The following is a 22,265-nucleotide window of genomic DNA, read 5'->3' on the forward strand; positions in this document are numbered from 1 at the left end:
TCACAAACTATGGTGCTGGTTTATACGACAAAAAAGGTTTTCTAATATAAAACCTGTAAGAGATGGACATAAAAAAAAAAAAAAAAGAGAATTGTCTATTAAATAAACTACTAAAGCTAAAGAGTCAACTGAGCAGGCAAGAATGAAAAACAGCCATGGCCATTAAGTGGAAGACGCTGTTGCAAGGCGAGGGAATTCAGGGTGTTCCATTTCTAGGACACTGACCAATTTTTAGGTCCCTTACAAAGCTTCTGATGTGGTCTAGTCAGTAACAATTGTGATCCCTCGAAAGCTAAACCTCTCGAAACGTGAGTAACCTCTGTGAACCGGTTACCTCCATCCGTTTTCCAAGAAATAAAAACCTGCATCTTCTAGCTCCTTCACCTGGCAAACTTTCAGAAAAGGCTGTGTGGGGCTAGACATGAGTAGAAAGATGAGATCATGGCACTGTTAATGCTTCAAAAAGTACTCCCAAAACACATATATATTTGCACGTAGGTTATCTGGCAGGCTAACACACCTGAAGTTGTTTTAAATATTGGCCAACCCATCTATCGTTTTGCAACAGCGGGCAGGTTATCGAAGAGATCTTGACATACGCTACTGATGAATATATTTACTGTTGGGACACATACAATAAAAAACATTTAAGCTGAAAAGCCAAGAACAAGCTGGCTTCAGGCTGTCTGTGAAGTGATTTCCTAAATGTTATCTGTTCACACTGTTGCTCCTGGTGCTGCATCTTCTGTTATCTCTTTCTTAAAAGGTTCCATTGGTTGTTCAAGTCTCCCCCTGGGGAGCTCTTCAAATTAAAAAAGCCTCTCAGGAATAGCTTCAACTCTGCATATAGCCCATTTGGTTAAAGCTAGTCACGCCACACGTTAGAAATAATACAGCTAGAATCTCCTTGCTTGTATTTCCCTCCATCAGAAACTGCAGCAGAGATGATATTTATATTAGATGAGTCTAAGTCAATACGCTCGATGAGCATTGCTCACCATCCCCGTGCGGGGCTGAAGGCAGCCCCAGCTGCCGCCCCCCTGAGCTAAAGACAAACGGGGCTGCACGTGATTTGTAAAACCCTCGGCCTGAAAGCAGCTCTTCCGAAGCATTAAAATAATAACCACTAGGTCATTCGCCCAGTCGATCAGGAGATTTGTTGTTCTTTGTCTAGACCTGCGGACTCTCACCAGTTTGGGGTTTTCCTCACCAATGTTCAGCTACATGGTTGGGGTTTTGGTTTTTTCAAAAGAAAGGTGAGAATATGTAAACAGAGGAAATAGGGGCTATTTTCTCCAGAAAATATTAGAAGCATGTACTGCAGCGAGCGAGCCGCAGTCCTCATACAGCATCAGAATTGCGGAGGAATGGGCAAAAGTTACGTTCTTACAGGATGTAATCACCTCGTTCCTTTGTCAGCTAATGCAGAATTTAAGGTCTGTGCCCATGGAATGAACAAAGAGAAACTCCAAAGCGTACGCTGCAGAAGACCGAGGAGTGTTGCAAGAACGACAGTTATCAGTAGCTGTGCACTAGATCAGAAACACGTCAGTTATAAACGACTGTTTATGTTTTATTCATGCAAAATAACTCAGTGCACAGGCCCTTCCATCAGAAAATGCAGAGCAATGAAATTACCTGTGACAAATTATATTCAAGGATTAAATGTGGCAAAAAATACTTGCCACAGAATACCGTTAAGATCAGCAATTCTGAAATACGGAGAACACCTCACGGGGGGAAAAAAGGATGTTTCGAAACGGAACTTTTAACAAAATCCAAACAAGACAAAATTAATACAGTGGATTTTTTTTTTTTAATATGCATTGTTAATTCTTTACATTTAGTACAGCCACTCCTCAAAGCAGCACTAGGACATAGGATAAAACACCAAAAGTGACCGGTATGCTCCTGGTCAAACAACAGGCCGAGTCTTACTGTCCTGTCCCCGGCCTAAGGTTGCTCGGATTACGCACACATAAATCGGAAATGCCTTGCCAAATTCCCTCTTTTCCTACAGGTTTGGTTTTGGTTTTTTTTTTCCTTTTGGCCTAAGTGTGACTTCAGCTACCCTTCAACGCTGAGACCTGGCACGAGCCACCATTGTGACGACCGTACACCTCAGTCTAGTGCGTCCTGGATGATTTGTGAGAAAACAGGACTGCTGTCCTTTTATTGAATCAAGGGCAAAATTGCTAAGAATTAGGATTGTTCTTATTTTTATCAGCTTAACTTGTATCTCTTCTCTGAAGTTTCTCAAGAAGAAAACCATGCTACAGAAAACCAGCATTTTCTTTCGGGTGTCCTCACGAACTAGTGACAGAAAGAAATTCAGAGAAAACATGATCTTTACAACACGGCAGCATAACTATTCCCTGGGCAACTTAAGGTGGAGGAGGAAGGTAGTCCACGCAGACAACTGTAATAGCTCTGCATTTTGACAGTGTTAGCCAGTTTCCATTGAGTTTGGGAGATAATAATAATTATACAAACTTCATAAAAATAGATAACCAGGTGGTGGAGGCACTAGGGATTGAACATTTAGGAGTTAACACCCAAGGAGTTTCCATCCAGTCAGCAAATTCCTACAAATTTCCACTTCTGAACGTGGCAGCCCGCATGCTGCTGCCAAAATGCTCCGCAGAAGACGCTACGTATAGGCGGTTGTAACAGCAAATATTGTCAGAATTCAGATAAACAGCCAGCCAACCGAGAGGCAGATCCATAGGGAACCGGGCTTCCTTACCTTCAGTGCTCACCAAAGCTGGTATTTCTGAAGGATGAAACAAATGCAGGCAGTCTGAAGTTTCTTCAGATCACCAATGCTAGTGGATTGTTATTCATCGAGGGGGAGAAAATTCGAAGTCAATATAATTCTTTGCTGGTACTTCTAAGGTCTGCATCTCTTGCAGGGGTGTCCTGGGTTACAGTGTAGAATGTGCCAAAAGGAAAAAAAGTATTCTATTACCGTCTTCAGGAGCTGTTGAGACCAGGCGGGGCGGTGCTCCCTGCCTCCCCCCTCTGGACTATCTCCTGTCAATGGACACAACAATGCCTTATCGCCTGACCCATCGGTAACTCGCTCCTGGGCTCTCTCCTGTTAATGGCCCATCAAGGAACTGCCTCACGACTCCCCATCCCATGGTGAGATGCTCCGCCCGGGGGGAAGGAGCCAAGCAGTCCATGCCAAATAAAAACGGAGATTTTGAACACCCTAGCAGCCTTCTTCCACTGGATTCCCAGAGGAGTTTTTCCCCCCACTGGAGTTCCAGAGGACAAGAGCTACCTACCTACCACTGGACCTTCGGAGGAAGACCAGACTCTTTTACCTGATCGCTGCTTCCACAGCACTACACCCATCGCTTCAGGAGGACTGCAGCCAGCATCTTATCGGACTGCTACTGCCACCCTAACAGGGGGTCAGGTTGTATTCCTGACTCTGTCAGTGTAAACCAGGGGGTTGTTTGGTTTTTTTCCTTGCCTTGTGTTATATATATATATATATTAGTAAAGAACTGTTATTCCTATTCCCCATATCTTTGCCTGAAGGCCCGTTAATTTCAAAATTATAATAATTTGGAGGGAAGGGGGTTGCACTTTCCATTTCAAGGGAGGCTCCTGCCTTCCTCCGCAGACACCTGTCTTTCAAACCAAGACAAGGGGCTCACGGGACCTGCAGGCTGCACACTGGCCACAACTGGCTGCTCTAGGGATTGATAACTCCAGCCCTTCCAAGGACCTGGCTCACTGATCACCTCCCAGCCAGAAAACTCGACCCGAAACCAGATTCATCACTTGAATTTCTGTACTGATGTACTGTGGGAAGTATAAACTGCGCCCGTTTAGTGATCTATGAGAACTAAGAGCTCGTATCACTTGCAGCTGTCCCATAATTCAGCCCAAAGGCGATGATCTCAGCTTCTCTCTCGATGCCACCTGAGCGTTTCCATTTCATACCCCTCCTACCAGCACCAGTATCGCATCCGTCCCTCTACCCTGCGTTTCTGAACCGGTTATTTGCTGTGTCTGTGTTTAGGCATGCAGTCCTCAGCCAGACAGAACCTATTCATTCATGAACCAGCAACACTGGATGTTGTGCAGGCTGTACTTCCTTACTGAGAAATACCCTCTCCATCATCACAGGAACGCTGCCTTGACTAGCTCAAGCTCACTGGCCCATTTCAGCAACACTTTTAAGCACCTCGTCGCATATTTAAGCGCTTCTAATGTGTACATCTTGTTAGCACATTTTTTTTCATGTTTTTCGAGGCTGGACAGTGGGTGTGACACTTTATATTATTGTTTATTCTCAGTTTTCATTGCATTACCGGAGCCTATAGCAATTAACTTACATTTAAGGTGAGCCTGAGGATTTATGGATCAGTTTGAGGCAACTAACAGGTGAGCCAGACCCTTGCAGGGTTTCAATTCCTCTTTCTAAAAATAGTGTCTTTAACATGCACTTTCTAAGTGAAAATAACACAAAGCAAACATATCCAGAGATATCCCTTCCATCACGACAGGTTTAAAGAGAAAAAAAAAAACCCAACTATTCTGTTTGTGTCAAAGCTACGGAGGAAAGGCTACGGCAAGCGGGGAGAAGTCTTTAACACAAAAATCTCTATTGATTACAGTAACAAAGAACTATCTCTAAATCCAACGCTGATTCCAACTGTTGTTTCTATCATGGCAAGGGAAACACCCTCTCAGGTAACCCTGTAACACCCTGACCTGCGTGGGGCCTTACAGACTAGCGTGACAGCTGGACGTATCGGATAAAAACTGCCGCAGTCTAAGGCGCAAAATTAGATTTGATCAAAATCTCCATGCTAACGACAATTTGCTAGGAATACTTCTCTTGAATAAAGTTGTATTGAGAGAATTTGTCAGACTGAATGATTCTGAGTTGCCAGAACTCAGCATGACCTCCCAGAGATGCTCCAAAACCATTTTTCCTAGACCTTTTCTGACCTGACCCCTGCTGTGTGACGATTCGGGTCAACGTGCCTGGCTGCCACTATTATTTAAAACAATGTAAAAAAGACAAAGACTTGGCGTTCTCAATTTCTGCTTGGACAGTGGAAAGCCACAGCTATTTTTTACACTGTGCTTTGTGCTCCCTGGATCAATATAAAGTTGAGCCAGAACCAAAAGCCAATAGACAACGAAACTAATAGCCAGGCCTGAACCTACCAAATTCACATCATTTGGCATCTGCTGGTGCTCTAAAGCCAGATAAAAACTCCACACAGGCCCATTTTATAGTTAGAAACCTGCAAAGTACCATAGTCAATCTTACTGCACAGGGAGCTTTGTACAAGCACCTCAGGAACCTTGAACAGTGACGGGCCAAAGACTCAGCTGAAGGTCTGCCAGAGGGACAAGGGACGTGCCAGCTTTTGCCACTACTGTCAGGAGCTTGACCATGCCTGACTAGAGTAGAGTCAAGCCACCAACAAGCAGCATGCAGGACTCTACTTGAACTGAATAATGAAGGCTAGGGGCTACTGCTAGCCAAGACCTCTTAAAACTCCCAGAAAACACCAGGAAGTTCCAAAGATAAAGGGAACAAACGGGCTGGCATTGGCCCAGCTAAAGATTCCTGCAGACCTTTTTTCTCTGAGCACACGTTTGGGTAGGGGAAGGTTGTTTTCTGTGCTGATCGTTTTCTGGACCCACAGCCAGGTGCTGGTGTACTGCAGGCGGCTTCTCTCCTGCGCCAGCTCTGGGTGGCTGCTGGGGGCAGCCCGTCTCCCAGCCTTCAGAGCAGCCTGGCCCCCTGCCCCAGCCTCCTGATTACCCCAAGCTGTCCTAAGGACCTTGCTTATCTCCCTCAAGCCCTGCCCCGTGCTTGCCCTTGTGCTTTGGTACATGGTGTGAATCACAGGGTTTCCCTCAGCCCGATCCATTCCTGCAGCCGAGGCTCCCAAACCGGGCAAAGCTCCTCCCTGGTCCTCCAGCCTCCTTCATCCCAAGCTCTTGCCCCTTTGGTGCCCCCACATCCCCACAGGGAAGCGGTCTCCCACGTTGCCATAGACACTGGGTAGCGGTTTTCATGGACCAGAGGTGGGCACACGAAGAGCAACACGTTACTCACTTCTAACGTACTTCACTTCGCCCTGGCGAAGCGCTCGGAGAACCTCTCACTGCCCACGCCCCGAATAAACACAGGGTTGTACAAGCCACCTTGTATAACGCGACACGAGTTACCAAACCGAACTGCGGCCGTAGCGCCTCGTTCCCCACACCTTTTTGGCGGGCCTGCCGTGGTTCTCCCTCCTCGAGCACCTCGCTTCCCCCGCAGCCCGGCGTGGCGGGTTCCCTCCACCGGAGCTATCGAAGAGGGAACAGAAAATAACGATGGGGGGATGCGAAAGTCCCACGAAATAAACTCGGCTGCGGGCAGAAAACACCCCGCTTGTTCCCCTCAGCAAGGCAGAGCCGGTGTGGTGGAGGGAGAGCGCAGAGCCGGAGGGGGAGCAGCTGCTCACCGGGGAGGGGGAACCCGCCCTCCGTCCCTCCGCGGCGGAGCGGGGCCGCGCCGCCTCCTGCCCCTCGCTTCTACCCCTTCCCCTGGGCCCACCCCTCAGCCTCACGCCCGGGACGGCGGGTTTGGGGCGATCCCTGAGCCCCCCCCCCCCCCCCCCTCGACCGACCCGCAGGGGCACCGGACCCGAACCGGCGGAACGGGACGAGCCGGCCGGGCCGCGGCACCGCCCCCCCGCCGCCCGGCGCCTGCGCACGCCCCGGATCCGGGGTTTAACGCCGGGGCAGCTGCGTCGCACCTGGAGCCTCCGGTGCTGCCGCTCGCCGCGCCCGGCCCGGCCCGGCCCGCACCCCCCCCTCCGGCCCGGCCCGCGGAGCCCTCGCCGCAGGTGGGGAGGGCCGCTCCGGGGGTGGGGGGGGCGGTGGGGAGCCGGGCCGAGCGCGGCCTGTGGCTGCGAGGCCTGGGCTGGGGAGGGGGGGGGGGGGGGCCGCGGCGGTGGTTCGTGGGGTTCGGCGAGGCCTGGGTAGGCTCGGCGGCGGGGCCTCGCTTACCGGCGGGGGCGGCCGGTCGTGCTTCTCCGCGGCGAGACCCCAGCCCGCCGCGGAGCAACCCAGCAGCGGCCGAGCTCGCCGGGCCTTGGTTGGCGGCGGCCGCCGGCTGGAAACTTCGCCATGTTTGCGAGAGCGGCGGCCGCTGTGGGTTGATGGGCGAGAAAAACCGTAGAGCTCGGGGAGGTTCTTGATTCCTGCGTTGTTGTCAGCGGCGGCTTTACCGAGCAGGCTGTGCCCGGGCAGTGGGTCTCCAAAGGGTTCGGGGAAGCAGCACTGGAGATGCCTGCCCGCTCTGAGCGAGTCTGTGGCTGCCAAGTCATCGCCTTATCTTGCAGCTCTCTCTGTTTTGGAGGAGCTTGCAATATTCTCGGCTCAGCCACAGCTGATAGGGCAGAAGATGGTCGCGCTTAAAAATCTTCTGCTGGTGTGAAAACGGAGTAGGTTTGTAACTTTAAATTTATATATTTGCATGGAAGGGGTAAGAATGCTGCCTTAACTCTCTGGAGAGGTGTAACAACGTAGTTTAACTCTATAAAGTTTCACTGAGTTCATAAACAAAAAGCTTCTTCCTCGGAGTCTTGCGTGTAACTCGTGGTGGTTCTGTGTGCCTGGGACATTGTTTGGGTTTTGGCTGTGTACTATCACACTGCAGTGCCACAGCAAGCTGAAGGACGCAATCTTAAACAAAAGCTGCTTATCACAACGTTTTTTAATTTACCAAACTCTTTCTAACAGACTGTGAATTCAAGGAAACTCCAGACAAGTCCAAGGAGACTGCAGCGTGTGTCTCAGTTACAAGTGAGAGACAGGGTCAGAGCACAGCTGTCAGGCAGGGGGGTTTGTAACTTTGGTGTCAGTACAGAGGCTGCCACATGTGAAGATGATATATTCTCTGAATTACTGCTGTTCAGCATATGAGCGCAGAATAAAGAACAAAGTGTTCTTGAGTGTTGGTCAGGTGTAATAAAGTTCAGGGCTTGGCCACGGGGTGGGGAAAGTGTTTTGGAGGAACCTGTTTCGGTTGAAGGTGGCTGTGTGTTTTCTCATTTGTGAACCGAGCCGTGTCTTCTTAAGTCTCTGGCAGTAGAACAACGCTATTAAGTCCTAATTATCGAAGCTCAGCTCCAGTGGGCATTGGAGGATACACCTGCATTAGTATTTTAAATCAAATAAAGGTTGTGCTCTTGAAATGAGTTCCTGGCTGTCCTTGCTTGCCGCTCGTTGCTTCACATCACAGCGTGATCTGGGAGCACATGGACCCTTCCTTTTGGAAGAAGCTACGACTAGAAGGGGCACTTTGTCAGTCTGGACAAGAGCTAGTATGAAATAAACACCCAAACCCGTGTACAGTGTGGGTGCTGGATCCTCAACAACCGTTTACTTCTACGGAGCTGCTCCTTGTTCTGTCGTTAGTTGTTCGTTCATGCGCAGCCTGAGCCTACCATCACTAGCAGAGCAGGGAACTTGAGTTCGGTGGTGGCACAGCAGCACCAGGGACTGGTCCCTGAGCTTTCAGACCTGTAGCTGTGACGGCTGTTGCCTAAGCTGCAAGACTCAAATTTCGGGGCTCAAAGGCTGTAGGTCAGCTACAAGGACAACAGTGAGCAAAAACCCCGCGTGGAAGAATCGTCAGCGTTGTCAACAGCTTTTTCCGAATTTTTTTTTCAGTAGCTCATTTTAATTTTCAGTTCAACAGTTTCTGTTAGTGAATGGCTCCCGAACTTGGAATGTTTATAGGGCGCTGTGGCAGCGTAAGGATGAAGAGTTTTCCTTCTTGTAAGGGTTCAGTGACTTACACAGCATAATTTTACTCATTTATTTGCTGGATCAGTAGCTGGGACTCGTTGGCATTTGTTTAATTACTTTTCCCCTCTTGCATTCACCTAGCCTGTGTGGCAATATAACGAATTAACGTTATACTCATGTTACCATGACCATATTTGAGATCTTTCTGTTCTGTCTTGAATGGTTGGTTTAAAATCTTCAAACTTGTTTTGCTCTGTTAACCTTCCTCTTGCGGCTTCCTTTCTCAGTGAACCAGCTTGATGACTGCTAGCAGCTGCTTTAAAAATGCCACTTAAAATGAAAGAAGTTTTGCATACTCTTTTTAAATCATCGTGTTCCCCAAGACACCGATGAATTGAGTGGCTGGTGTCCCTCTGTGTTAAGTAACTGAAATGGGTTGTGGGGATAAGCTGGACAGCTGAGTGCTGCTGCTCTACAGATTTATTTTTTTAGCTTTGAGTTTGTTTTCTGCCTGTTGTAAGTTAGGAAGGTTTCCACTTGCATCACTTCATTACAGCCTTGAGTTTCAGGTGTTCTGTGTTTCAATATCATGGCCAAAAAGCTACAGTAATGAGAACATTTCAAAATGTGCATAGGTAGCAAAAATGCTTTTGTGATAAAGACTTGTTTAAAAAAAAGTATTGATAACTGCTGTGTATTACCAGCAGCTATGTTAAAGGAGCTCCCATTTTTTCCTTGACTTTCCTGTGAATCAGTCCACTTTTGGGTTAAAGGGAATCATCAGTTTAAACACCTGGAGATCTGTGTTTCTGGCCTGAAAACGAGTTGCTGATCCTGTGTTCTCAAGCAAGTCCAACCTAAAAAGCTTATTAAATCGGGTCTGTGAGTGTAGAATCCACTGAAAACTGTGAACTTGCTTTCTAGAGCCCAATCTTGGAATTTTTTTTTAACACAAGGATGAATGTGTTGTGTGAAAGTCTGTGCCATAACAATCCTTGGAAAAGCACAACTCGACTGTTGCAGCCTTTTGCCAGCAAATGTGCCGTTCTGGTTTAAAAGCCCCTCGTTGATGCCCCTTCAGCCTGTGCGTGGCAGAGGGTCTGAACCAAGCTCCTGGTCAGTTCGGGGTCTTACAGCTTGGGCTTGGCTCCAGCTTGACGGGGCCTTAGTGCTTTAAGGGGGCTGGACAGAGGGCAGCAGGAGACTCTTTGGGGTGAGGAGCATAGACTAAGTTGCCTGATGCAGAGGAGGAAGTCCAAGCTGTTCTCCCCAAAAACTTTCTTCTGCCTTTTATTTTAGAGATGGGGAAATCCCTTTCCCACCTGCCCATGCACACGTGCAAGGAGGAGGGCTACGATGGAGGCTCGGCGTCCGACAGCATGAGGAACGGGCTGGTGCACTCGGAGTCGCACAACGAGGACGGCCGATGTGGGGATGTCTCGCAGTTCCCCTACGTGGAGTTTACAGGGAGAGACAGCGTCACCTGCCCGACTTGCCAGGGAACAGGAAGAATTCCACGAGGTGAGTTTTCTTTATTTCTTTCTTTAACCTGTAAATTTACCTCATAACCACGTAACAAATAGCTCTCCTAGTCAAGATGAAGGTGTTTTCATCTTTTGGACACTTTGTCACTAAGCATTTTGTTCCGATGACACTGGATGAGCAAAACAACCTGAGTCAGCTTTGGCTGTTACCCATTGGGTCACCTCCTCTGAGCAAAGCCAGTGTTCCTTGCTTCTTGGCTTTAAATTCACACATAACCCTGGCTCTTGCAAGCTCAATTTGCAAACCTTTTTTTTGGTGACATTTTATTGCGTCTTTTTTTTTAACTACCTACTTTAAACTGTTTGAATCAATACATAACTTTGCAAAAATGGCTGCAAATACAGAGAGTGAAACCTGTGCTACACCACCTTTTGCCTGCTCATTTGTAGTGGATTTTCTTGCCTTCACTACTGCTGGTGCCCCTCGATTTCCGATCCCCTCCCTTTGTCCCATCTGTCCCTGCTAGGCAGAGGATCCCAGCTGGGAGCTGGAAAACTGTAGGATCTCTGGCTGCCCTGTAGGCCGTACAGCGTTAGTCTTCATGCCTGTTTGGCTTGCTTGCTGCCCTCATCCTTTGCTTTTCCTTTCAATAAAACGTTCTGCTTTGTTACGCTTCTCTGCTACACGATAAACCACCTGGCTAGCTGTGTAGGAAGAGACCTGTGGAAGGGGAAGGCAGGAGGATGTCTGGAACTGAGCAAAAGGAGAGCGTGGGAGATGCAGCATGCCAAGGCACAGCCTCCTGCTTCAGCTGTGAGACCTTTCCTGCGACGGGGGGAGGAACCGATGAGAAGGGTTCCTCTTTGGGACTGCTTTGCTTTTGCCAGAACTCTTAACCAAGATAGATTATTGGGTGTGAAAGCTCTCAGAATGGATTTTGGCCAGCAGCTCAGGCAGATTGACTGATGCCTGTGTCACGTTGTCCTTGTACATGTCAGGTTAGGTTCTGGTACGGTTCACAAATACTTCTGTCTCGCCTGCAAATAAGTGGCAGGGGCACAGAATATTCAAACAGTGGCAAATACAGGAAGAGGTTTGTGGTTTAGCTGTTAAACTTGATTATACTGCAGCGTGTTCTTTGAGTGCCTCTGAATTCAGCAAATTTTGAGGTGCAGAAAAGCTACGCAACTGGAAATTACCTTAACTGAAAGACTAGACAGAAGGAAGTTGGCACTGTTAGCTTGCTGACTTGAAATACTTGGTATCAGCAGCCAGTGTTACTCAAAAGAGTGCTAGCTAAAGTGCAGTAATAACGGGATTCCTCTGTTCAAAGGCTTATTTCTTTGACAGTAGGATTCTTGGCTGTAATACTTAAACAAATGTGAGGCAATTAATTTATTGAGCATTTTGCAGTAATTATTAAAAATGTGTTGTCCATCCATTCTAGTGAAATAATGTGATTAATGCTAGAACTTTAAATGAGTTATTAGAGCACATAGGGCTCTCTTTTTAATTATTCCTCAGTACTTTAAGGGGGCAAAAAAGGATGTTTGGGATTTTTTTCAGGGGGGGGGGGGGAAAAACTAAGTGTTCACAGAATGACTGCATGACTAGTAGGGAAGACTAGTACGTTATATGATGGCTAAACTGTATAACAAACACATGAAATTGTGTTTTGTTACTGGGACAGCTTTAGCTTTTCAGTCTGGTAAAGCATGAAAGTACATTGTTCAAATGTGTTAGGATGTTTCATTGAAGCTGAGATGAAAATCTGTTTTAAATTGGTAGAAGTTTCTGAGAAGGTTGATGTTGCGTGCTACTGCCCGCTTGGTGAGCGCGCTTTGCTGGGCTCTGTGATTCAGCACGGAATCACTTCTAAGTGGTTGATTAGCTGAGTGATAATGCTGGTCAAATTCTGCATTTGGCTTAAAAAATTCCAGTCTGGCATGGGCTTGAGGCCTGTCCTCATACAGATGAAATTCAGTTCTGTTTTCTCGTACAGCAAAGAGCAGAAGCTACACCGGCAGGTGTAGGCTGTGTATTTTCAACAACTTGTCTTTGCTTGTGTCCTTTATTTCTGCTGCTAAGATATCCCCCTTTTAAAAATGCTGTCTAGCGAGGTAACTTGTGGCTTAGAGAAGTTCCAAATCACCTCTGACTTCCAGGGTGCTGCAGCTCAGTCCCGTGAGAAATGGTGGTACCTGCCAGTGATATCCAGAGCGCAGCAGCGTGTGCGTAACTTGGGTTGCCAAGGCCACCCAAACTGGTCCCTGTATTTGGTTTTGCACAAACCTGCCTCCAGCTCTTCAGAAGCACGACATGTAGAGTGCCTGCTGGATCAGTCCTTGCTGCCCGAGCTGCTGAGTGGTGTGTCCCGAGAGTGCGTGCAGCACCGAGGCAGGTTGGTCGCTGGTTTGGGTCTGTGTGCGCTTGGTGTTTTCTCCTCTCACTGTGTCAGCTGTGCTTTCTTTTGGGAAATGATGTCAGCTGCAGAAGTGTTCCCTGCTCGGGCTGTTATCTGGAATTTAAATGTTTATCTCTGGTGCCATTAAGCTATAAGGGGCGCTGTTTGTTTGAAGTAACTGCAACAACACTTATTCTTTGTTTGTTTCCATTCTGAAAGGGTGTTTTTGTTTCCAGGGCAGGAAAATCAGCTGGTAGCGTTAATTCCATACAGTGACCAGAGACTGAGGCCAAGAAGAACGTAAGTTAATAGTTAGTTGTGATACAGGAATCTACAGTTAATTCTTCTCTTCTAGTTAAAATTCAGCAATTTAAAGGAGACAGTGTTGAGAAGAATCCAGCAAAAAATCACTGGAATGTTTTCTTGCATTCAGTATTGAAAGCACCTGGCTTGTGGGTAAACAGCCTTAACCTCTAACGCTTGGAGAGTTATTTATTAAGAGGTGTGTGTGCTCCCGTCACAGTATGTCTTATGAAGCTGAGTAATACTGTGAGATCTCTTCAAGTACATATTTATCTGAATCTCTACAGTAATTATCCAAGTATTTATCCCTGTCTGTAGCCTCTTAATTGGTGTAAGCAGATGAGTCTTCGGTGTTAAAGTCTGAGTAAAGTGATACCTTCTTTGGGCCACTACAACAAAATAAGTCACCTAGCAAAATCAACAAATTCATCATCCTAATATAGCATATTTGATTTTTTTTTTTCTAGTATCTACTTAAAGGTTTAATTACAGTGCTTGGGGCTCCTTGTTTTGACACTTTTTGGTGGCGGTTTTTTTCCTTAATGTTTGGAGGTTTTTGTCATAAACAGAAATGAGTGCCAGGAAAAAAAAATGACAGTAACTTCAGCTAATACTATCCTGGATCATGTATCTAATGTAACAGTAGCACAAACTTGAAACCTGTGTTATAGTAGTGGTACTCATGTAATAGCAGTACAAACATGAAACAAACTTCAGTGTTCCGATTTTGAGACAATTGGAGCTGCAGTAGAGCCTTTTATCTGTGTTTTTTTATCACGCTCCCCTTCCCCCTTCTATACTAGGTTATTTGTGAATTTCCTGTTCCTTAGTGGGAGTCTTAACACTTTCCCTGAACGTCTTTTATGCCAAAGAATCCCATGTGAGGCGTAGGAGAGCTTTAGTCCTCTTTCTGGGTGTGTTCTGCGGAATGACAACAGCTCTGCTAGTGCTTCAGAGCACATAAATATTTACCTTTTCTGTTTTCCTGTTGAAGTTACTAATGTTGGGGTAGCCACATGTTTTGAAACTTGGTTCCTGATGTATATACAAGAGTTAACGCCTGTGTTTGAGACCTGGCTGTGCAGTGCAGCATGTTTGGGGTTTTTTTGCCCTTTTGGAAGCTAAGGGAAGCTAGAAATAGATGGAAGTGGTTGTATTGGTTAGTCATGCTCCTTATCAGCTAAAGGAAAATAACATGCTACTGTTTAACATACTTTTGACTCTGAAATGTGCTCTTTTTTTTCCTCCAGAAAGCTCTACGTGACTGCTTCTGTCATTGTGTGTTTACTGCTTTCTGGGCTGGCTGTATTCTTCTTGTTCCCTCGCTCAGTCGATGTTGAATACATTGGTGTGAAGTCAGTGTATGTCAATTACGAACAGGGCAGACGTATAATATACCTAAACATCACGGTAAGTGTAGCTGTCTGGGTGTTTGACGTGGATCAGTGCAGCAAGAGACACGGCTGTGACTGTCTAGTGTACGTAGAAATTCTGGTCTAGGTGGTGAGCTTGGTTAGTGCCTTAGAGATACAGGCAGATACAGGGACCAGTTTGGAAAACATAACTGGACCAGCTGTGGCTGGTTCCTGTAGCTAACAGAGGTGTGCCTGGAAGCTACTGTTGGGTCTTCTGTTTTCATGGGAGCAGAGACCTTGGAGTTCTCTGCGTTGTTTTTGGAATAGGAATGAAAAATTGTGTGTGTGTGTGTGTGGGAATGCTATTAAATGCTGCCCCGGTAGTGTGCATCTGCCAGATTGGTTTTGAGGAAAAATGATTTCTTATCCCACTTAAACCATACAGGAGTATTTTCCACATACTTGTTGGTAATGCAGTGACTACGGGATTGCCTGAAGATGTCTGGTAGTTCCTCGTTGTAGACAAAACAAAGCAGCCATGGGCGAAAAGGGCCCTGTGATAGCTGTATTTCCTGGAAGGAATCATTGGGGATAGGAAGAAATGCAGTATTAGTGGTGGAGGGTGGTGACCGGGGAAGTTGTGCAGAAGTTTGTGCTGCTCGATATATTCACCAAAAAAACCCACAACAGAGAAGGAGGTTACATGATGGTCCCTTTCCCCTCTCCCCAAGCCTAGAAGGCAGGAAAACGTACTTGCATCACTTCAGGAATGGCTGTCTCGAGCACAAACTTCAAAATGTGTGCTCCTCAAGGCACACAGAGTGGATAGCTGTTAGTGTTTTGTGGGGGGGTTCTGTTGTTTGTCTTTCCAGAGCACGCTGAATATAACCAACAACAACTATTACTCCGTTGAAGTGGCGAACATCACAGCCCAAGTTCAGTTTTCAAAAACAGTGATTGGCAAAGCACGACTGAACAACATCACCAACATTAGTCCTCTGGATATGAAACAGGTAAATAGGATAGGTGTTCAAAGCTGAATGCGTGTTAATCTTCTTGTGTAAATCCACTGATTTTTGTTTTCATTGTGGCTTGTTGTTTGTTTTTGTTTTCTTTTTAGATTGACTATATGGTTCCCACAGTCATCCAGGACGAAATGAGCTACATGTTGTAAGTGTCCTCGCTGCTACAGATCGCATGGGTCTTATTAAAAGTTACAATGGTGCGAAACCCAACTTCTTTCAAAGTCAGCAGGAAAGTATTTGCAGGGATTTTGTGGCACTTTCTTTGTGTGAGTTTAATAGTACTGAAAAAACAGTTAAACGACAGTTGTTTCAGTTGTTTCATGCAATGGCTTGCTGTGCCTGGCTCTCAGCACGTCGAAGGGTATCTCTGCTGCCACGCTTTAGGCCTTGGCACTCGCTGGGCCCTGCTGCTTTGGGGGATGAAAGTGCAGGTGTGCTCCCCGACAAGTTCTCTAGGCACTTCCCCACAAATCTCTCTGGCAGTAGAGGGAATTTTTACTTAATTCTATACAAATTAGAAGCTAATTTGCATTTCTTCAGACCATGTATATACCAGGGTAAGCAGTGTTTGCAGCCTGTCCTTTAAGCAGTTTTGTTGATAGCTTTGGAAAATTAAGTTGACCAATAGACTGAGCTCAGTCTGTCTTGGTAACAAAACCACGTGTTAGTTCTGCGCTGAAACGTGGGCTGAACAGGAGTTAACCGCTGAAGGTCTGTGTGTGGTTGGCTGCCAGCCCCTTTGGGGTGGGAGAGAACCTTACAGCCTTGAAGTGCTGGGATAAATTGAAATGGGTATGGAACAGCAAACTGGGCAGTGGCTTTAAATAAGCAGAAAGCATGGTACTTATGCCACCTCCTGAAAACACGCAAGCTAGCTTAGGTAAATACCCCTGAATGCTGTGAATCTGCTCACCCTTTGGGTACAGGAGGACTACCTAAATGTGGCCTTCGTAGAACTCGTGCTGTTACCTACCTGGTTGTGCTTGTGGTGCCCTAATGCTTTCAAACTTCTCTCAGTACCGTGGCCTGAAGTTCAGTAACGCTGTTGAGAGTCTGCAGCCCTTACCTGCTGACTAACCTCAGAAAAACCTGGATGGCTTTGGAGGTGTGGAGACGTGCGGACAGGCGAAAGCTGCGCTGCCTGTGGCCTGAACCGAATGGTTTTTGGGCTTTTCTGCTCGATGGCTGCAGCCTTGGCAGCGGTGTGGAACAGCGATGTACTCGCTGGTCCGGCTCGGAGCTGGATTGTGCGGTCTTGGGGGTAGTGGCAGCGAAACTGTCAGGTCATCTGTGACATGGACTTGCCCTTCTCCAGGACAGCAAGTGTTTGTGACTGTTACTAGAAAAGCAGATGATTTGTATGTGTGGAAAATACTCGTTGCTTCAACACAGTGATGTGAAGCACAGGCTGTAGCTGGTGATAAGAGATCCATAACTAGAGAAGTTTGTGTCGATTAAGGGTCTAAGTTGTTGCACAGGCTGATACAGCAAGGTCCTGGTGCTCGTGAGTAGCCCTCAGTAGCTTTGGTGGGATGTGTTTCAAACGTACTAGATGGAATTTGAGCCACACGGGAAACTCCGGTTTTTCCCTTTGTCCGGATTTTCTGTATGTTACACAGTTGGCATTAGTTGGCCTCCCTGACCCGTTGATAGTCCCTGTTGTTGGGGGATTTCCTCCTCTTTCACTGTATTATGAGTCTTGAAGGCCTGGATTTGCTGTGTGGAGCAACCCTGGAGACAGCAAGCAAGCTTCCTTGGGTGGAACACCCAGCCAGTGTAGCTTCAGCCGGTCGGAGCAGGGGTTTTGTGTTTGTTACTGTGTTTGAGGTTTTTTTCTCTGCACACAAATATTGAACTTTCAGTGAAGGCCCTGGGGTAATCTTTGGAATACAGGTAGTGTTGTGGGCTGTGGCTCACACCTTGGTGTTTCCCCAGCTGGTCAGTTTAGGTCTTGTGTTAGCCATAGCTAGGTGGTTGGTTGGATCCTGGAGAGTACATGCCCTGTAAGATCAGCTTTGGTTGAATACGGGAAATCTGGGAGACCTGAAGTGTGGGTACAATCATCTGGATTCAGCAGACCTCTGGTGAAATCAGCACCAGACAGGGCGTTTCCACACACTTTACTCTAGCGAGCTGGCTCCTTGGGGAGTTCCCCCTCAGCGTAGTTTTCCTACCGACAGGTTCGTGCTGTGTGGTTCTTTGGGTTGGGGTGGTTTTGATTGATTGGTTCATGTGTTTTGGTTTTTTAAACCAGATTTATTTCCAGGTAGTCTGGACTTCACAAAAAAAGAGTATGTTGGTGTTGTAGCTCTCTGCTTGTCAGCTGTTTGCTACGAGCTGGCTTTATACTCCAGTACAGGTTGTCTGTATTTTGGGGTAGGAAATTACAACAACAGACAATATCTGGCTTTATGGTCTAAATAAATCCTGTTTTAAGCCTAGCAGGGAAAAAAATCAAAATATTTCTCATTGTCTTGGTTTGAAAGACAGGTGTCTGTGGAGGAAGGCAGGAGCCTCCCTTGAAATGGAAAGTGCAACCCCCTTCCCTCCAAATTATTATAATTTTGAAATTAACAGGCCTTCAGGCAAAGATATGAGGAATAGGAATAACAGTTCTTTACTAATATGTATATATATATATATATAACACAAGGCAGGGAAAACCAAACAACCCCCTGGTTTACACTGACAGAGTCAGGAATACAACCTGACCCCCTGTTAGGGTGGCAGCAGCAGTCCGATAAGATGCTGGCTGCAGTCCTCCTGAAGCGATGGGTGTAGTTCTGTGGAAGCAGCGATCAGGTAAAAGGGTCTGGTCTTCCTCCGAAGGTCCAGTGGTAGGTAGGTAGCTCTTGTCCTCTGGAACTCCAGTGGGGGGAAAAGCTCCTCTGGGAATCCAGTGGAAGAAGGCTGCTAGGGTGTTGGAGATCTCCGTTTTTATTTGGCATGGACTGCTTGGCTCCTTCCCCCCGGGCGGAGCATCTCACCATGGGATGGGGAGTCGTGAGGCAGTTCCTTGCTGGGCCATGAACAGGAGATAGTCCAGGAGCGAGTTATCGATGGGTCAGGCGATAAGGCATTGTTGTGCCCATTGACAGGAGATAGTCCAGAGGGGGGAGGCAGGGAGCACCGCCCCGCCTGGTCTCAACAGCTCCTGAAGATGGTGATAGAATATATTTTTTCTCTTTTGGCTCATTTTACACTGTAGCTAGGACACTCATTACTACAGAGACCAGTATAAAACAACTTTTAATACTGAGCTGTTTTATTTACTTTGGCATACAGTTTGGAGCACCTGTGTTTATTCAGTGTTTGATACTTCATCCTATGTCTGGTGCTGGGGAGAGGAGTGCCAATGGCACGCAAATACTGTGCCATGGAACCTTCTTGCACTGATGACATGCCTTTCATTCCAGAGCTGATAAATTTGTGATCGAGAGCAGTTGATTTAAGGAGAGGGAGAAATTGTACACTTCCATAGAGCTCTGTGTAACTGGTATGTAGGTGCATGTCAGAAAGCGTGAGTCTGAAGAGGGTGCCTCACAGGAGAACAGTAACTCCAAGTTCAAAATCTCTGCAGATCGGTTAAAGGTTACAGTGGATGAGTGGGGGGAGAAAAAAGGGGGGGAATTCCCTAAGTTCTTGATACTTTTTGAGCAAGAATACCAAGCCTTCAAGACTTGTTTTTTTCTAGAGAAATCGCTGCTTTTACGTGAAAAGATGCTTAAGTTTGCCTAACACTGATATCTTGTGAAATTTATACACAGAAAGGAAAATGTAAACAAAGTGAAATGGCAGCAAATGAAGTCTGTATCCCTTCATAGTAGAAGTCTTCATCGGTGACGAAGATACTGCTGTGCTTTGCAGTGGTTCAGGCGAACTTTGGGGGGTCGCCTTTGAAGGATGGGGCGAACGCTGTTTCGCAGGACCCTCGTTGGCAAGCGTTACCTCTAAGCGGCTCACGGGCCAGCCAGACCCTTGTTTAAAAGACAGCAGAATTTCCAGTTGTAGCCACAATTCTCGCTTTTTTGGATCACTACCAAGCGGAAATCTAACAATGTCTTTTCTCTTTTGCAGTGACTTCTGTACTTTAGCGTCTATCAAAGTGCATAACATAGTGGTGATGATGCAGTAAGTATGGGAGCTTCCTATTTGTTGGGAGCAACTTTAAAAGCCGTGTAATTCTCGCTGGAGTATTACTCAGAAATGCTTAATCCTGGAGTCTGTGCATCCCAGAAGACAAAATCAACGTGCTTTCTGTTGTGGGAGCTTCATAGCTCTTGACACAACTGTGACTTTTGCGGGGTTCTGGTGGTGTAAAGACACTTGAGCAGGCGGAACGGCTCCTGCTGTGTCTGCTCTGCAGTCGGGCTGTGGCCGTGGAGCTGCGAAGGGCTCGGATACACAAACTGATTTCCAAGTAGCAGCCGCTGTTCAAAAATGGCTGAGATCTTTGTGATCTGGAGCAGTCCCAGGCTTTAGTCCTCTGCCAGAGGCTGCTTTTCACGACTGCATCAATAGCAGCATGGTGAGGTGTGGGTTTTTTTGGGGGGGGAAGTGTAGGCCAACCGTGGCTGTAGCTTCTCTAATCATTTGCTTTCTCCTTGTAAAGCAAGGTATTAACGAGTAAACCTCAGCTTTACCCTCTTCTTTAGTGGGGAAAAAAATGTCTTCTCAGGGAACCAAATGTCTTTTTGTGGAGAAAATCTGAAGTACTAAACTCGTGATGTTCTTAACTTCGTTTAAAACTTGCTTTGTTCCAAAACTTCTTCCTCAAAACCCCTAGTCCTGCAAAAACACTGATTTTTAGAACAGGAAACTTGAACCTCTTACAGTACAAATCTCTCCCGTTTTGTCTTTTCAAGAGTGACAGTGACAGCCTCTTACTTTGGCCACTCTGAGCAAATATCCCAGGAGAGATACCAGTACGTGGACTGCGGAGGAAACACAACCTACCAGCTGGGCCAGTCGGAATATTTAAATGTCCTTCAGCCCCCGCAATAGGAGCGCCTCTGGGTTGGTGTGGAGTGACTGCTGGTGGTGCTTGTGGAGAGCCTTGGAACAGGACTGGTGTGACGGGAAGGGGGGAGTATGTGCATGTCAAGGCGAGCACGGTGACCCGTTCACTTGGGAGGCGAGGAGGGAAAAGGTGCAAAATGTACATAGATGCCCTCGTTCAGTGTCGTGTGTTCCCCTTCTGTTCGCTTTCTGTCACTGTAAGCACTTCTGTCAAGTTGTGTGGCGGGAGGGAGAGGGGGAATATCGGATACTTGAGCTGAACGGGGACCTTTCCTTACAGTGTGGTACATCAACTTCGAGTAACTGTGTGTATGTCTGTGTTTAGGTGAAATGTGTCACTAACAAGCCTTTTAGAAAAATTACTACTCATAAATTTTAAGTTTATACTTCGGTTCTTGATATTTGACTATGGAAACTGGCGGTATTGCTACTTAAGTAACAAGATTGAGGTATCTGGGCATGAAACTTCTCGTAGTGACCCGGTGGTGATAGTTCTTTACTTCAGGATTCTACTCTTTGTTTGCTATACGTGAGTAGAGGGGCCGTGCAGCCTGTGAAAGCCAAGAAGCCTCTCCGGGATGACACTGTACTTGAATGTGCAACTTCTAGAGTCTGGCACCTTTTCCGTTCCTATTCCCTCCTGCTGCCTCTGGGGCGTTGTAAGGAGAATGTATGTTGTTACTTCTAAAGCTGGGTTTAAAACCAAAACAAAAGACAACCCCCAGAATCGTTACTGACAACAGAAGAAATCAAGACTGTAGAAAACGAATGGGTAAAGACTTTGACGGTGTCTTTCTACTCTGTTTTTTAGTCAGCTTGGGAGTACAACTATTAAAGTCAAAGTTGTGCAGTTAGAACTAGGTGGGGAAACTGTTTCAGCATGGGTTTGGGCAGCTCGATGTAAATTTTCGTCATTTTTATTGTTTTAATATACCCTGTATCTAAGCCACTTGCAAGTGTTAATACGTTGGGGGGGGTGTATTCGGTGCGCAGGCTCAGCAAGCGACGCGGTCCTTCCCTCAATCTCCAGAGCACTCACGGTTCACATCAAAGTTACTTAAGGGAGAATAAAGAATAAAGAAAATTTCTTTCTGTAAGAGTAAATGCCGATGTAATCACGAGACTGACTGACAACAAAGCTATGAAGTCGTTTCAGTGGGATAGTTTGCACCGTCAGAATTTCTGGGGGGGTTATGAAACGTGGTGATTGTAAATTCGGGGTCCAAAGTTGCTTGACTTCTGAAGACAAAACTTTTTAATTAACTAGATCAGGATTGTTTTATTTCTGAATTAGATAAGGTGCAACTGTAAGAAGGTACTTATTGAGGCTGTTGCATTGTGATGAATAATGTAATTTTTTTTAAAATAGATGTTGCGGGTTTTATGCTGCCCATCTCCTGGAAATAAGCTAGAGAGAATGAATTGGCAATAAACACTGGAAAAAGGCTGCTGAGTAACTTGTGGTGACTAACAGTCTCTTCTGCTCCAGTACCTCAGTGCAGGTACCTGTCTGTACAACTCTCCTCTTTATCGGCCTTTCTGAGGTGGATGGACCTAATTGGGTGGGTGGGGAAAAGAATATTGATGATGTAAGACTGATTTAAAAGACATTAATCATACCGAAAAACCCCTCCTCTGTTTGAGTTGCTGCGAGCACTTACTGCTGAATGTCCATGAAATTTTGGAACCTGAACTGTTTCATGTAACTGTTGATAAGATGGTGTCGTCGGGTTTTGGCTTTGGAGAGCTGCTGGAACTGGGGTAGTCAGCTCTGGTGAGTGGCTGTAGTTACTCTCTGGAGATTATTCTTGAGTCTGGGCACTGAAAAGTAACCATATTCTGTATTACAGCTTACAGTTGTGAGGGAAAGTAGTTCACAACTGACTGTAG

General features: G+C 46.5%; 1 protein-coding gene across 1 annotated transcript; it reads left to right on the forward strand.

Moving 5' to 3' along the window:
• Positions 1–10,066: 10,066 nt before the first annotated feature.
• TMEM106B (transmembrane protein 106B) lies at positions 10,067–21,821 on the forward strand. Its single transcript, XM_086467897.1, has 7 exons — positions 10,067–10,305; positions 12,910–12,973; positions 14,227–14,386; positions 15,204–15,344; positions 15,452–15,501; positions 19,434–19,487; positions 20,222–21,821. Exons 1-7 carry the CDS (start codon positions 10,086–10,088, stop codon positions 20,358–20,360), a joined length of 828 nt encoding a protein of 275 aa, XP_086324023.1. The 5' UTR covers positions 10,067–10,085; the 3' UTR covers positions 20,361–21,821.
• The last annotated feature ends 444 nt before the right edge of the window (positions 21,822–22,265 follow it).

The sequence above is a fragment of the Leptosomus discolor genome, chromosome 7, assembly GCF_034619465.1.
Source record: "Leptosomus discolor isolate bLepDis1 chromosome 7, bLepDis1.hap2, whole genome shotgun sequence".
Lineage (NCBI taxonomy): Eukaryota > Metazoa > Chordata > Aves > Leptosomiformes > Leptosomidae > Leptosomus > Leptosomus discolor.

What these genes read in the sequence shown, in the direction of transcription:
- TMEM106B (XM_086467897.1), top strand. Translation starts at nt 10,086, where the DNA reads ATGGGGAAATCCCTTTCCCACCTGCCCATGCACACGTGCAAGGAGGAG. An exon ending in GTCCTCTGGATATGAAACAG is followed by an intron (nt 15,345 to 15,451) that starts GTAAATAGGATA and finishes TTTTCTTTTTAG; the next exon opens with ATTGACTATATGGTTCCCAC. An exon ending in AACATAGTGGTGATGATGCA is followed by an intron (nt 19,488 to 20,221) that starts GTAAGTATGGGA and finishes TGTCTTTTCAAG; the next exon opens with AGTGACAGTGACAGCCTCTT.